At 40.9% G+C, this 12,296-nt stretch overlaps 2 protein-coding genes across 2 annotated transcripts; both read left to right on the plus strand.

Moving 5' to 3' along the window:
• Window positions 1-30: 30 nt before the first annotated feature.
• On the plus strand, window positions 31-4,870 carry ASCL3 (achaete-scute family bHLH transcription factor 3). The gene has a single exon (XM_074884404.1). It carries the CDS (start codon window positions 4,001-4,003, stop codon window positions 4,547-4,549), a length of 549 nt encoding a protein of 182 aa, XP_074740505.1. The 5' UTR covers window positions 31-4,000; the 3' UTR covers window positions 4,550-4,870.
• Window positions 4,483-12,147, plus strand: C15H11orf16 (chromosome 15 C11orf16 homolog). The gene is given in 7 exon segments (XM_074884402.1): window positions 4,483-4,561; window positions 7,500-7,704; window positions 8,503-8,662; window positions 9,839-10,067; window positions 10,842-11,446; window positions 11,448-11,504; window positions 11,959-12,147. Coding segments are annotated over 6 exon segments (1,359 nt in total). The 5' UTR covers window positions 4,483-4,561; window positions 7,500-7,537; the 3' UTR covers window positions 12,100-12,147.
• Window positions 12,148-12,296: the final 149 nt, after the last annotated feature.

A 12,296-nucleotide genomic window follows, 5' to 3' on the forward strand; every position in this document is an offset into this window, starting at 1 on the left:
GTGCTTCGATAAAGGAGAGAAAGGCTCACCAAATTGCTAGTTGAAAAAAGTTTTTAATCCTTGATTTGAATTTAGCTATGCATATGTAGTTAGATTATTGTCTGACAGAGTTGTCAGTTCCAGTGTGGAAGGAAATGGTACATGGGACAGTACCGTATGTTGCCGGTTCTGGCTTGCTTGGCCCACAGCCTGGGGGACAGGCTAGCGTGGGAAATAAAGTGTACCCCTACACATGGCTCTGCCACATCAGGGCTGGAAACATAGTTGCCTCATAACAACATTTGCACTGACTGCGACTCTTTTGCAGAGCTTTGTTCTCCTCAGTCCTGTAGTCTTCCAAAAACAGTACATCTGGAGGGAATGATGATGGGTGGCTAATTGGTGGAGGCACGGGATTCTTTGCTTAAATTAAAAAAGAAAAAAAGGCAACAAAAAAAACCCTGCAAAAAACCACAAGGTGGATTGACAGGACAAAAAAAAAAATCCAGACTTGGGTTCAGTTACTGCATTCAACATCCTGCCCTGATGAGTCAGTAACTGGTTACAACAGTGATGTACCTAGGGTCCCCTAAAGAAAAATCATGTAACTTGTTTGTTGAATACATGCCTGCCTACCACTTCTAGCAGATGTTCTACCTTTCTGATGAGGCCTGAAGCTGGCGTGGAAAGGAGGACGCAGAGTACAGCCTTGTTGAGGTTCCACACAAGGACAGCAGAAGCAGAATGATTTCTTTGACTGACAGTCCGAAGAAGACAAGACTGGCTGTATGTAGATCTCCTGGTGGTAGTTTGAGTATTTCTAATCTTACAGTGTCTTCTGAGAGTTTTAAGATAAAATGGTTTGGTTTTGGATTTTTTTGTGTGATTTTACTTTAATCAATAGAAGGGCCGAATAGTGAGATAGTCTAAAGTGTCAAGGTAATCCTGTAAAATATCAGAGTTTTGAAGTTAGGTGTCCTGCTTCCTTGCACCTGTACAATCGGGCAGCTCTGTACTGATACATGTAGCATCCATATGCCTATATATATTTGATTATGCGATCGCTCCATACTGTGTTGCAAAGTTTAAGTAAAGCTTTACAATGTCTGTCTTGCTACCAATTGCTCACTGTTTTCAAATCTTGCCTACCTCCATAAATGCTTTATTAGAGACCTTCTATATGGTGTTATACTCCTTAACACAAAGGGAATTTCCCAAAATTGCAGGAATAATGAAGATTAAATGTGAGGTTATTAAGCTAACTAATGTGTGTCCTCACCTCTAACCTGGACACAAATCCATCACAAGATTCTTCTAAATAAATGCTGATTTTCTGTGTTTAAAATGAAGCTGTGAAAATTAGTTTGGTTATACCCTGCTGGTATTTAACTAAATTCTAGCTGACTGTTATATTTAGCATTAAAGTACAAAATGCCAATAAATGAAAATACTGCTTCAGTAGACTGTAACAGAATAAATACAGGAAGTAAACAAAGCACATACCTGATTGCTTTTTCAGGTAGTCTGGTTGTGTTCAATACAGTTTTAAAATTTCTGGCCCTTAATGCTAAGTTTTGTTGCCATCATAGCTGTGGTGTGGGTGGAAAAGCCAAACCAGAAATGAGCAGATCTAACTGTAAGCTACTTTGCATGTTGTCAATTGACTATAAATTGCAGCAGTCATTGACTCAGTGGAACAAGCTACATAATTCAGGTAAGAGAGTTGTGTATTGCTGTATCTAGCAACAGATCTTCATTGAATATCAATGTTTTTATAAATCACTTCTACCGGCTATTCAGTAACTGTGCTTCCGTAGCTTTTTAATGAATTGTGTTTAATATGATCTCTTATTAAATAAGATGTAATAAAAATGGAACATTAACTTATTTTTTTTAATATCATTCAGATATTTTCAGGTATTCATCAGTCTTAAAATAGCACGTCTTGTTTCCTTGGATTTTTACTTTCATCTGAAGATTGGTGAGTCTCTAGTCTAAAAGGCAAACAATCCTAACACTTGCATTTTGCACTTTGTGCAGGTAGTAAGGCAGCAGATAACTGTTTTATGTAACACTATTATGCAGCAGCAGTGTCAGTACTAAGCAACAAATACTGCAGGTATCTCTTCTTGAGGGGTTGTGTCGGTTTTGGTTTCTTGCTCTATAGTGATGTTTTGCTATAAAATGGGTTTTTTGCTATGTAACAGACTTTTTTTCTGAGACAATATTTTTAAGTTGTTAGCAGTAGAAACTTTTTCGACAATAACCCAACCTGTGTAGTAGAAAAGGGAAAGATAACTCTACTCTTTTCGTTTTTATAATGAGTGTATATATTCACCTCTGATTTTCTGCATGCATATTAATGTAAAATGGATGTGTGTTCATGCTTTCAGCCTACCTACAGAAGTACCAGTTTAAGATGTGTGTCTTTCTTGTCTAACAGCATAAATAATATATAAATGAACTCTTAACTCATGATTTCTGTTGTGAGATCTATGTGCATAAGAAAAACAGACAACACTGAATAGAGGCATTTTGATAGAATATGTTGTGAGGATAGGTCTATACTGAGCAAAAATTCCCTCTGTATTAAACATGGCAGGTATGAAGTAATTAGAAAATGTTAAAATATCCCCATATCCTTGTGAAGGATTAAGGGCATCCTATTTATGTTATGGAACCATGGTCAGAACACTTGAAGCTCTGCAAGGTTTTTGTGAGTATGGAATCTAGCTATTTCTAGTAACATAGTTTAATGTTCAGGTGTGTTTTCTGTTGTAAATGGTATAATATAACCAAAGTGTGTTAGACAGCAGTGTATAGAGGTGGAAGTAGATGGTGAGTATAAGAGCATTTTTGGATTGATTCTGTGTAGGCAAGTACTGCTTGCAGTCGGTGAGGCTGGATCACAGTAATTCTTTAAAAATTAACTAGTTATTTAAGTAGCTATTAGGTAACAATCATTATAGTCAGGGTGATATTTAGCTGTTTGAGTAATGATACTAGGAAGGCACTATAAGGTAGCTTCCTATGCAAGATTATCTTTCTAATAAATACATACGGGTGCCTTGAGTAGTTACACCTGCTGCAATGCTGCTCTGAAGAGAAGGTATGTGGTTTTAGTAGGCCAGTCTGAGTTACAGGCTTCTAGCAGTGCTCCAATGACTGTGTGCAGCCCCTTCATAGTAAAATAGTTTATAATTGGAACAATATTATTAGGACATGCATTTTTTTTCCTTTAATGAATTGATTATTTTATCATTCTCTATAAGTAGGATTATATTTAATATTTCATCTCTGTGTTTAATCTGCAGGTGAGTAGAGAAGGAGCATGGAGGACCCAAGGAGGTGTTAGGTTCATCCTCTATATTTTTTGTAAACCTTTCTATGTGGAATGGATGTAATACCTGACAGACATAAAATTAAGATTGAGATCCACTCCCTGCAATTTCCATCTAATTAAGATAGTATAGTGAATGAAGCATCAAATGAATAGAGAGAAAAAATAATTTGTCTTTAAAGGCTTTTTGGTATGGATAGGGAGTCTGTTACTGAAATTGTAGATTTAATTTTTTTTCAGGGAGGAGACGTGGGTGGAGAGAATGCCTCAGATGTTGGCCTGCTTTGTTTATTGTCTGTAGAGATGTAAGTTTTGGCAGATTTGGAGCAAGCTAGGCCTGTGTGGAATATGTAAAGGTAGATTTTCTTCATGTCTAAAGCTGAGGTGAAAGGATACTGTTTGTCATTTCATTTAGGAAGCTTTAGTGGCTTTATTTTCTTAAAATCTGTTGTGAATCATTTTAATCAGTGTTACTGACATGTACTTTCTTGTGTTTTCAAATGGGACATTATCTGCTCTATGTAACGATCATCCAACACCATTCTGAAATATCATGAATGCATTAAAAGTCTCTTCTGGAAAATGGCAGAAATGCCAAGTATTGGTAAGTCCAGGTGAGTTTTTTCTACTGTTCAGTGTGAGGTGTTTAAACTATTATGTAATTATGCATTTCCAGGTTAAATGCAGAACCCCATGGATGGCAAAAGCTACCGTAACCCGATGGACAAGTTGTCCACCTGTACCGAGACTCAGCGCGTACAGCTGGCTAGGCCTTTCTGTGCCGACCCAGTGGTCACGTTTCACATGTGCCCAGAAACACCAAACCAGCTCACTTGCTCTGAAGATTTGTTCCTTCCTTTCATGTCTGAGCATCTCATCATGGAGAACTTCTACAGTGAGCCCTGCACCTTTCCCTGCCAGTTGCCCCATTCCAATTACTGTAGAAGTGAATACTCCTATGGGCCAGCTTTCATCAGAAAGAGGAATGAGAGGGAAAGACAGAGAGTTAAATGTGTCAATGAAGGCTATGCTAAACTGAGGCATCACCTACCTAAGGAATACTTGGAGAAACGGCTCAGCAAAGTAGAGACACTCCGTGCTGCAATAAAATACATTAGTTACCTACAGGCTGTTCTGTACAGTGATTCTGTGATGGCAGACAAGAATGTCATGGAGCCAAGCCAAGCACCTAAAGCACTTAAACAAAACCAGTTTTTGAAGACAATCTAAACCAAGCAAAAGGTATCCACTCTGGGAACCTAGTAACCACTGTATTATTAATGACGTGTGTGTTCCTGGCATGTCTTAGGAGCAGATCATAGTATACATCAGTATCAGCCCACAGAGAAGAGTTTTTTAATTTTGCAGATAGTAACTACACTTAGATACAAAAAAGACAACTGGGAGATCTCATCTGAATGGCCTAAGTTAATTCATGGAAATAGGAAAGGATTTCTAAAATTGTCACCAAACCAAAAATGTAATATGTGTGAAGTAACTGTATGTATTGTAACCCGCATGCTTTAAAATAAAGTCTTTTCACTGATGGGATTGAGATTCCTCTCATTTTCTGTAATGTTACTGGTTTATTCACATGCATTTTCTTAAAAGATTTTTGGTCTAGTTGCCAGTGTTTCTCTTAAAAGGCCTTTTTAAAGATTCCCAGAAATGTTGTTAGATGCCAACTGAGAGGATAACTTAGTTTAAAAGGGGGAAAATAGAAGGGTAGCCGCTCTTTGAAGTACAATTGCTGAACATAGGAAGAGCATAATGTCTTGCAAGTGCTGTTCCATCCTTTTCTTATTGATGAATATTTTAATACCATTAAAAACTGTTGACTTAGCCTAATTTCTATTGAAAATTTGATTCTTCAGCTGTCAGTGCCCTTAAAAATTACTGGGACTGCTCATGCAATACACAGTATAAAGAGGTTTGTCAAGGTCTTGGCCTTGGGGGAAAAAAACCTGCAACAGAAATTTTTCAGGACTTTCACTGATAATGGTTGAGGTCTGGGGTGGTCTTTCCTGACCTCCCAGTCTGTTCTGTACTATTGATGGTTTCAGCTAAGTGGTATAGAATAGATTAATGCGAAGATGGTGAAGAGAGTGTTCTTAACATTTGCTGTATGTAAGTGAATTGTATTACTGATATTAACATTTCTGCTGACAGCATGAGAGCAGGTAGTCTGTGGGTGCAGCAGAATGTACAGAAAATGGTTACAGACTTCCTAAGTGCTGTATATTTATTCCTAATTGCAATCATCCAATGTTATCTTGTTGTTATAGCAGTGATTTGAAAAATGCCTACAAAATGCAATTAAGTATTCCACCCCCTCAAAAAAAAAAATTAACGATTGTAAAGGACAAAATGAAGATTAGGGATAATAGTAGAAATTAACAGGTAGATTTCTGCATTGTATTCTGATGTGTTTTTGATACGCACTTTGCAGGAAAAGGGTAGAATGTATTAATCCTTACCTCTTATTGTGAAAAGGGAAAGTTTGTAAAGCGGTTTGACCTCAGTTTGTCACAGCTTCAACCTTTCTGTCTGCATTTCAGAGCAATTTATTTGTCGCACCCTGTGGTGATGGGCTTTTTTTTCTAAATCTGAACTGTACCTTCGTATGATGCCCTGCAGTAGTAGACAGAAAGCCTAGAGGACACTGTGCCCTCTTATGATCTTTCTTTGCCCCTACAGTCTTTTAGTGCAATATGTAGATCACCAGGGAGTTGAAAATTGAGTGAATGCGTGGCAGACAAATTGTCCTCTCTAGTCATGTTCCACCGGTTTTTAACCAGTAAGGTCAGGATGTCTGATCCTGGTAGTAATAACTGTGGCAATCTCCGTAGCAACTAGGAAACACTGGCAGCAAATGGCTTCCTGCGTCAAACAGGCAAAAGGGTAAGATTTCTGCATTGGGACTTAATCGAAATCGACCTGATGTAGTGTTATCAATAGCTGGTAAGTTTGAAAAGCTGCTGTGGTCAAGTACTTGGAGTTATCCAGAAAATAGATCAGTGTTGTGCAACTGCCTTTGTCAGTGCCCTGTTTTATACGGAAAGGAGGGACCTGGCTCTCAGCAGTAACAGCACTGAATGGGTTTAAAATGTGCTTTAATGTAGAATTGGTAATTGCATTTCCTCACAAAGTATTACAGATTCCATCTTGTTTTGGTTGATAATAGGGGAGTTTGTGTAGTTGCGAAACAAGTGAATATATTGTGTTGATTTGTCAACTTTAAGATGCATTTTGCAGCAGTTAATCCACTTTTCTTGTTGGGTTTGGTGTGTTAGTTTTCTGAAATTGTGTATATCTGGGAGTCCTCATAAAAAGGTCTCCTAGATCATATCTCTTAGATAAGAAATAAAATAACATTTAAATATAATATGAGTGCTTAAACTGTATTTTGTAAAGTAAATTATGTGCCTAAAACTTGCATGGAAATTCAAGAACATAAATTTTACGCTAAGCACGCTAAATACTTCTAAGCAATATTTAAAAAAAAAAAAAGGAGTGAAAGCTTGTCTACTACATCTTGTCAGATTACCAGAGATAGCATCACATCATCAATTTTACTGTGACAGCCTCTGAATAGTTATCACTTGTCAAATCTGAGCACCTTATTCTTTCTTATGGCAAGCCATAATCCTACTGTTATAAAACATGACAGGACAGCTGAAAGATCAAAATATTTCCTCTTAATACATCACTATAAATAAAACAAGTAACAGGCAACTGTAACATCATGTTCAAAAACTGTCACGTTTACTCAGCTTGTCAACTTCAGCTGTAGTTTCTGGCTCAGCTTGTAAAATAAAGATTTGGCTGGGACTGTGTACAAGAAAGCTTAAAGGAGAGTGTAGGTATAAGAAAAGAGCTGGATGTTAGAGAGGGAAATAAAAGTTGGAGGGAGGTGAAAGCTATTGCTTTCCTGGGTGTTTTCACAGCATTTCTAGTTTCCTTGGGTGTTTCTGTCCCTCTGCCAGGTCAGGATTTGGGTGACTGAAAAATCACTGAAGTCAGTGGTACGGGTTCATCTGACCAAATGCCACTCTGGATATTTTGAATTCATTTTTTTAAAAATAAAAAACTAAATAACAACTACTGAGTTTTGAGGTACACTGGAAAGCATTTGCTTTTGTTGGAAAATGCCAGTACACTGTCTCTCTTCTACCAACAGATCACGCCTGAGTCCTGCAGGTGGCTGCTTTGGCAAGAATGGCTTGTTCAGAGGGGTTCCTGCCTATGGCTCAGAGGTATTGCAGTGCCATGCCAGCTCTGGACAAGTTCTTGTGCTCCAGCATCGTACCTACCGCCAACCCCTGCTGCAGGAGCTCTTTTGTAGTGCATCCCGCATGGATCGCCGAGCCCCTCGCCCCCCAGAGGTAAAATCAAGTTCTTGTTTGAGTCTGTGATTTGTTCTTTTTCATGATATCTAATACGATAAAACATGCTGGTGTGTCAGATTAATAAATTAACAGCTTGGACATCATTTGCACTTTCTCCTCCCCTGCACTGGCAGTTTTTTAGATGGTATTAACTAAAGTGATTTGCTACCCTGGAGATTGTGAAAAGCAAAGCCTGAGTAAACCTCCTATCAAAGAAACATTCCTTTAATATTATTTGGATAAATAAAAGCATCTTGTGTTAGCAGCTGTCTTCTGTGAAATGTTTCTAATGCTTTGTGACAGGGGATTATTTTTCCTGTTTTGAACTTGAACCTGTCATCAACCAGCAACTTCATTGTTTATTTTTCTGTTGTTCCCTGAATGCCCCAGTGTAAACAGTCAGCTACAGCGCTCTCGAGTGCACCTACGCTGTGCTCTGTGCTGGAGATGGATCCTTTCTCCTGATCTTAAGGGTTGCATTGGCTTGCCATGTAAACAGCAAAGGTGCTAACGCAGGTGATGGTGGCCCAGGATTCCACTGTACTCCTGGCTCGCTTCCTCTAACTCAAAACCAAAGAAATCTGGGTAGAAACAGGCACTGATGTGTTTTTCCCCAAGAGCAAGGAATTGTCCCAGCACAAACAATTTCTCGGTTTCTTCCCACATGCTTTGGCCTCTGGGAGTGCTACAAAATGAGGTGGAGTGATCCAAATCTTAAATCTTACAAGATTTTTTTTTTTTAATGACCTACAGAGGTTGTTTCTCCTGATGCTGACCCATTTTCTTTTTCTCAAGGTGCCAGTGGATTAGCCACTGCTTCCCCTCCCCTGGCCCAGCATGGAAGAGGCTGAGCGCATCGGGGAGATCAGTGGGCTTAGACAGCAACGTCCCTGTGCTGGTGAGAGGGGAACAAGATGGATTTTATTACCACGGTACAGTAAAAGAGGAGATAGAGGTGCGTGATGGTTGCTGTGTGGTAGTTGTGAGTGTGTGTAACAGGGTGTCCAGTCCACCAGCAGTCCTCATGAACCACCTGAGTTTAGTGTAGCAGTTCTGATTTCAGCTGGTGCATGAATTGGAGAACAGTTCACCAGGACAGCTGATGCTGCTGGTTATGTTGTTTCATAAAGCTCCTGACATGTCTGATTCCAGGCTGTCCTCACCTCCTGCTGCCTGGCGTGCCAGGTGAGCCTTTTGTATGCAGCACAGCCTCAGGCACCAGTAAACTAATAATGATCAGATCCTTGCTCTGCTCAGCCTTCTTCATTGAGTCCCTTTCTAGGAGTGAGCAAGCATGTTTCAGGGATCCTCATCTTGTGCAGAAGATGGGTGCCCTCCAAACTGCCAGTTCCTGGTGAGAGCAGTGTTGTGCACCTTGCAAAAGCAGGCCCTCTGCTTCTGCTGGCGCTGGGCATTGAGCCAGGCTCGGACAGCGTGAGTGCTGTTGTGAGCAGTGTACCGGCTACTGTTGTGTGTAGACACATAACCATCAATAGCACAGGAAAAGCGTTAGTGTTTTATGTACACACTTCCAGCTTGAGTCAGCTACAGACCAATGGCTTGGTGTATTTTCAGAAATGTTAGTGAAAGCTTTAATTCATTAGTTTGTTAGCACTTCAAACTTAACAGAAAAAAGAACCTATTCTTTCTCAAGAACAGGGAAGTACCTCGTTTCATTGTTGATGGAAAGCCTCTTGACAGGCCTTAATTTAAAAGAAAATAAAAATTCCCAACCTCCCCCCACCCCAAGAAGCAGAGTTAGTGTTGTATGTAATGAGGAAGGACTTGGGCATGACTGAAGAACAGGTCTGAATGGCTTCAGTGTCCCTTGTTATCTGGTGCACAGGGCATGGTTTGTAAAATCCAGTTGCACTCTATCTATAGCTTTTTATCTTGGGGAAGAAAATAAAGGTCCTAGTGGCAGTAAACCTGTACATATGCTTCACTCAGCTTGCTTTCTGGTGAGCCTCACCAGCTGTGTCCATGCCAGACTAACACTGTGTACTATTTAGCTACTGTTCAGGCTTGCTTGGTGTTTTGACCTAGCCACATAGCCACAGAATGACCTTCTGGTGAAGGTTGCATTATGGACTGTTTTTCAGAGGAACTATTATTTTGTTCCTGGTAACAGAGTGAAAGAGGCATGTTCCTGGTAGAGTTTGCCAAACCACTTGTGTCACGTGGAAGGCTTCCAGTGTGTGTGCAAAAAACAGCAAAAGATAACATCCTGGAATATGTGAATGGCATGAAGCACTCCTTACTCCCTGGAGACAAAGTGCTGGCACCCTGGGAGCCAGATATGGCCAGGTATGGCCCAGGAACCATCCTCACAGGCATTGAGACAAGGGACCCCTTACGAGGTAAGAAAGATACCACCTCCCTCTTCCTTGCTTTGCTCCAGAACATGAGTGAGAGTGTCAGGATAAACTCTTGTCATGGTGCTACTGTCAGAGAAACACCAGTGCACAGACCACAGTTTAGTGTTGCTTAAAGCTTGCAGGAGCTGATGGGACTTGCTGATGGATATTTGCATGTGACCTCACCAGTCTGACCCTAAGGAAGTTGTAACCCGTAAAAAATGTCATCTTCCGTGTCTGTGGATGTGCTGTTTCCTGTCTGCTTGGACAAGGCTGTGTCTCTCATGTGAAGGGCACTGGCCTTTTGATGAGGGATACAAGTGAGGCAGCTCTCAGGAAGCACCCATCGGTGCTTGAAAGCTCACATTTGTACCAAATGGTACATCTGGGGGTGGTTTTACCACCCAAATGTAGGAGATTTCAACAGCTCATTCATTTTTCCATGTCTGACAGTCAAGCTCCACTGACTTATCAAAATACTATTCTCAGAGCATTACTGCTAACTTTGTCAGCAACAACAAAAGTTACTTGGTCAACATTTTCTTGTGCATCTGATGACAAATTGGGAGGAAAGATGGTCCCAGGCTTGTTGTCACATTGACGGTGTCCTGGCTGCCCATTCCACCCTCCATGATGTTATGATGAGGTGTTACAGAGAGGGGTGATAGTTGATCCTACCACTTGACAGGAGTACATAAAGCTGCAAAGCCTGATCTGTGTATGTGCACTGCCCAGGCAGGCCAGCTGCTTACAGCTGCTTATTTCTTCTCTCAACAGCCTCAGAAGATGAAGAAATTATAGTCCAGTTCTGGAATGACAAGACAGTGAAACTCCCACGAGGTGTGGCTCTGTGGATCCCTCCTAGCCTGTGGGAGAGGATTGTAGAGATGATCCACATGCCCTTCACCAGCAGGGTGAAGCCCAGAGAAAGTCCAGACATTAACTCTTGTACTTTTTCCTGCAGTCCCAAAACAGCCCTGATACCTGTTTGTGCTGTACATAGCCTTGCCAAGCACCACTTGCTCTGCTCACCCTGCTGGCCACATTTCTGCTATCACTGTGATGGTACATGCTGTTTGTCAGCATATGTAAGGTGCATCTGCTGCTGCCATCCCCATGTTGATGCCTGGTGGCCTCTTCCATCCAGGTCTCTGGTCTTTCAGAGTGAAACTGAAGAGGCAGAGTCCAGCAGCGATCCCTCTCCATGCTTTCTAGAACTGAAAGGCCCAAAACAAGAAGCAGCAGCAGCTGTGACAGCATCTTCCCCTTCTTCTGATTCAGAGTGGGACCTGAAGCCATCCCCCACTAAGAGTACTGTGGTGGACAGTGCTGTTAACACAGGTTCCAGCTGTCTTGAGAAGCCCAGGCTAAAGGATTCTGCAAGACTTGAGTGGAAATATTGGAAAAGAAGCCACCACAAGTCCCATCCCACTAATCCAGGTACCTTTTAACACCCACACAGGGAAGCAGCAGCTAGAGGAAAAAAACCCAAATGTGTTCTGGGTCCCCCTCATCCGGGCAGTTGCTTTGCCTGTAGTTTATTGGTATAGATACTGTGAATTTGCATATCAGTCTCTGATACAATATTTCCCCCTCCCCAACGTTTCTGCTCCCTCATCTTGCATGCTAGCTCTTCTTTTGGCAACTCATCCAATGGAAAACTACTAGAACTAATTTCATTTGGAAGCATAGATATCCCTCTGAGTCTGTTCCCCATAATTTTCCTACACTTTTTATGATGGTAAGATCTTCATTAACCTTTGTAGCTAGTGCATGCAGAATAACCCAAAAGAATTCATTTCAGGCTTAAAGTGCATTTTCCTCTCTTCTGAAATGAATGTGTCTCCATTTCAGTTCTGGTTTCACTCTTAGACACAATGTTACTCCTTCCCAGGACTCGGCAGTTGCAGCAGCACGAAGGGCAAGCCGGAATCCAAAGCCATCTCTGTTGGGGACATGTCCTGTGTTGCCCCAAGTAATTGGAGCGCGGTGTCTGAAACCATTGAGCAATCCCCCAGAGGGCAACTCACAATGAAAGAAATGTTCAGAGACCAAGATTTCAAGCCATCATTGGGGGTAAGGTAATCTGTATTAACGCTGTATTTATGTAAGCATGGGGTTTGTTTGAATGGAAGAAATATTCTCAGTAATGGTCTAGAAGTTGGCTAGAAAAATACGTTGTTTCTAACTGCTTGCTAAGGCCATCCACCAGTTTTGTGATAGGCAGGAAAC

Source organism: Strix uralensis, chromosome 15 (genome assembly GCF_047716275.1).
Source record: "Strix uralensis isolate ZFMK-TIS-50842 chromosome 15, bStrUra1, whole genome shotgun sequence".
In the NCBI taxonomy this organism is placed as follows: Eukaryota; Metazoa; Chordata; class Aves; order Strigiformes; family Strigidae; genus Strix; species Strix uralensis.

Bases quoted from the DNA above. Each gene is read 5' to 3' on its own strand.
- ASCL3 (XM_074884404.1), top strand. From the start codon at position 4,001: ATGCAGAACCCCATGGATGGCAAAAGCTACCGTAACCCGATGGACAAG.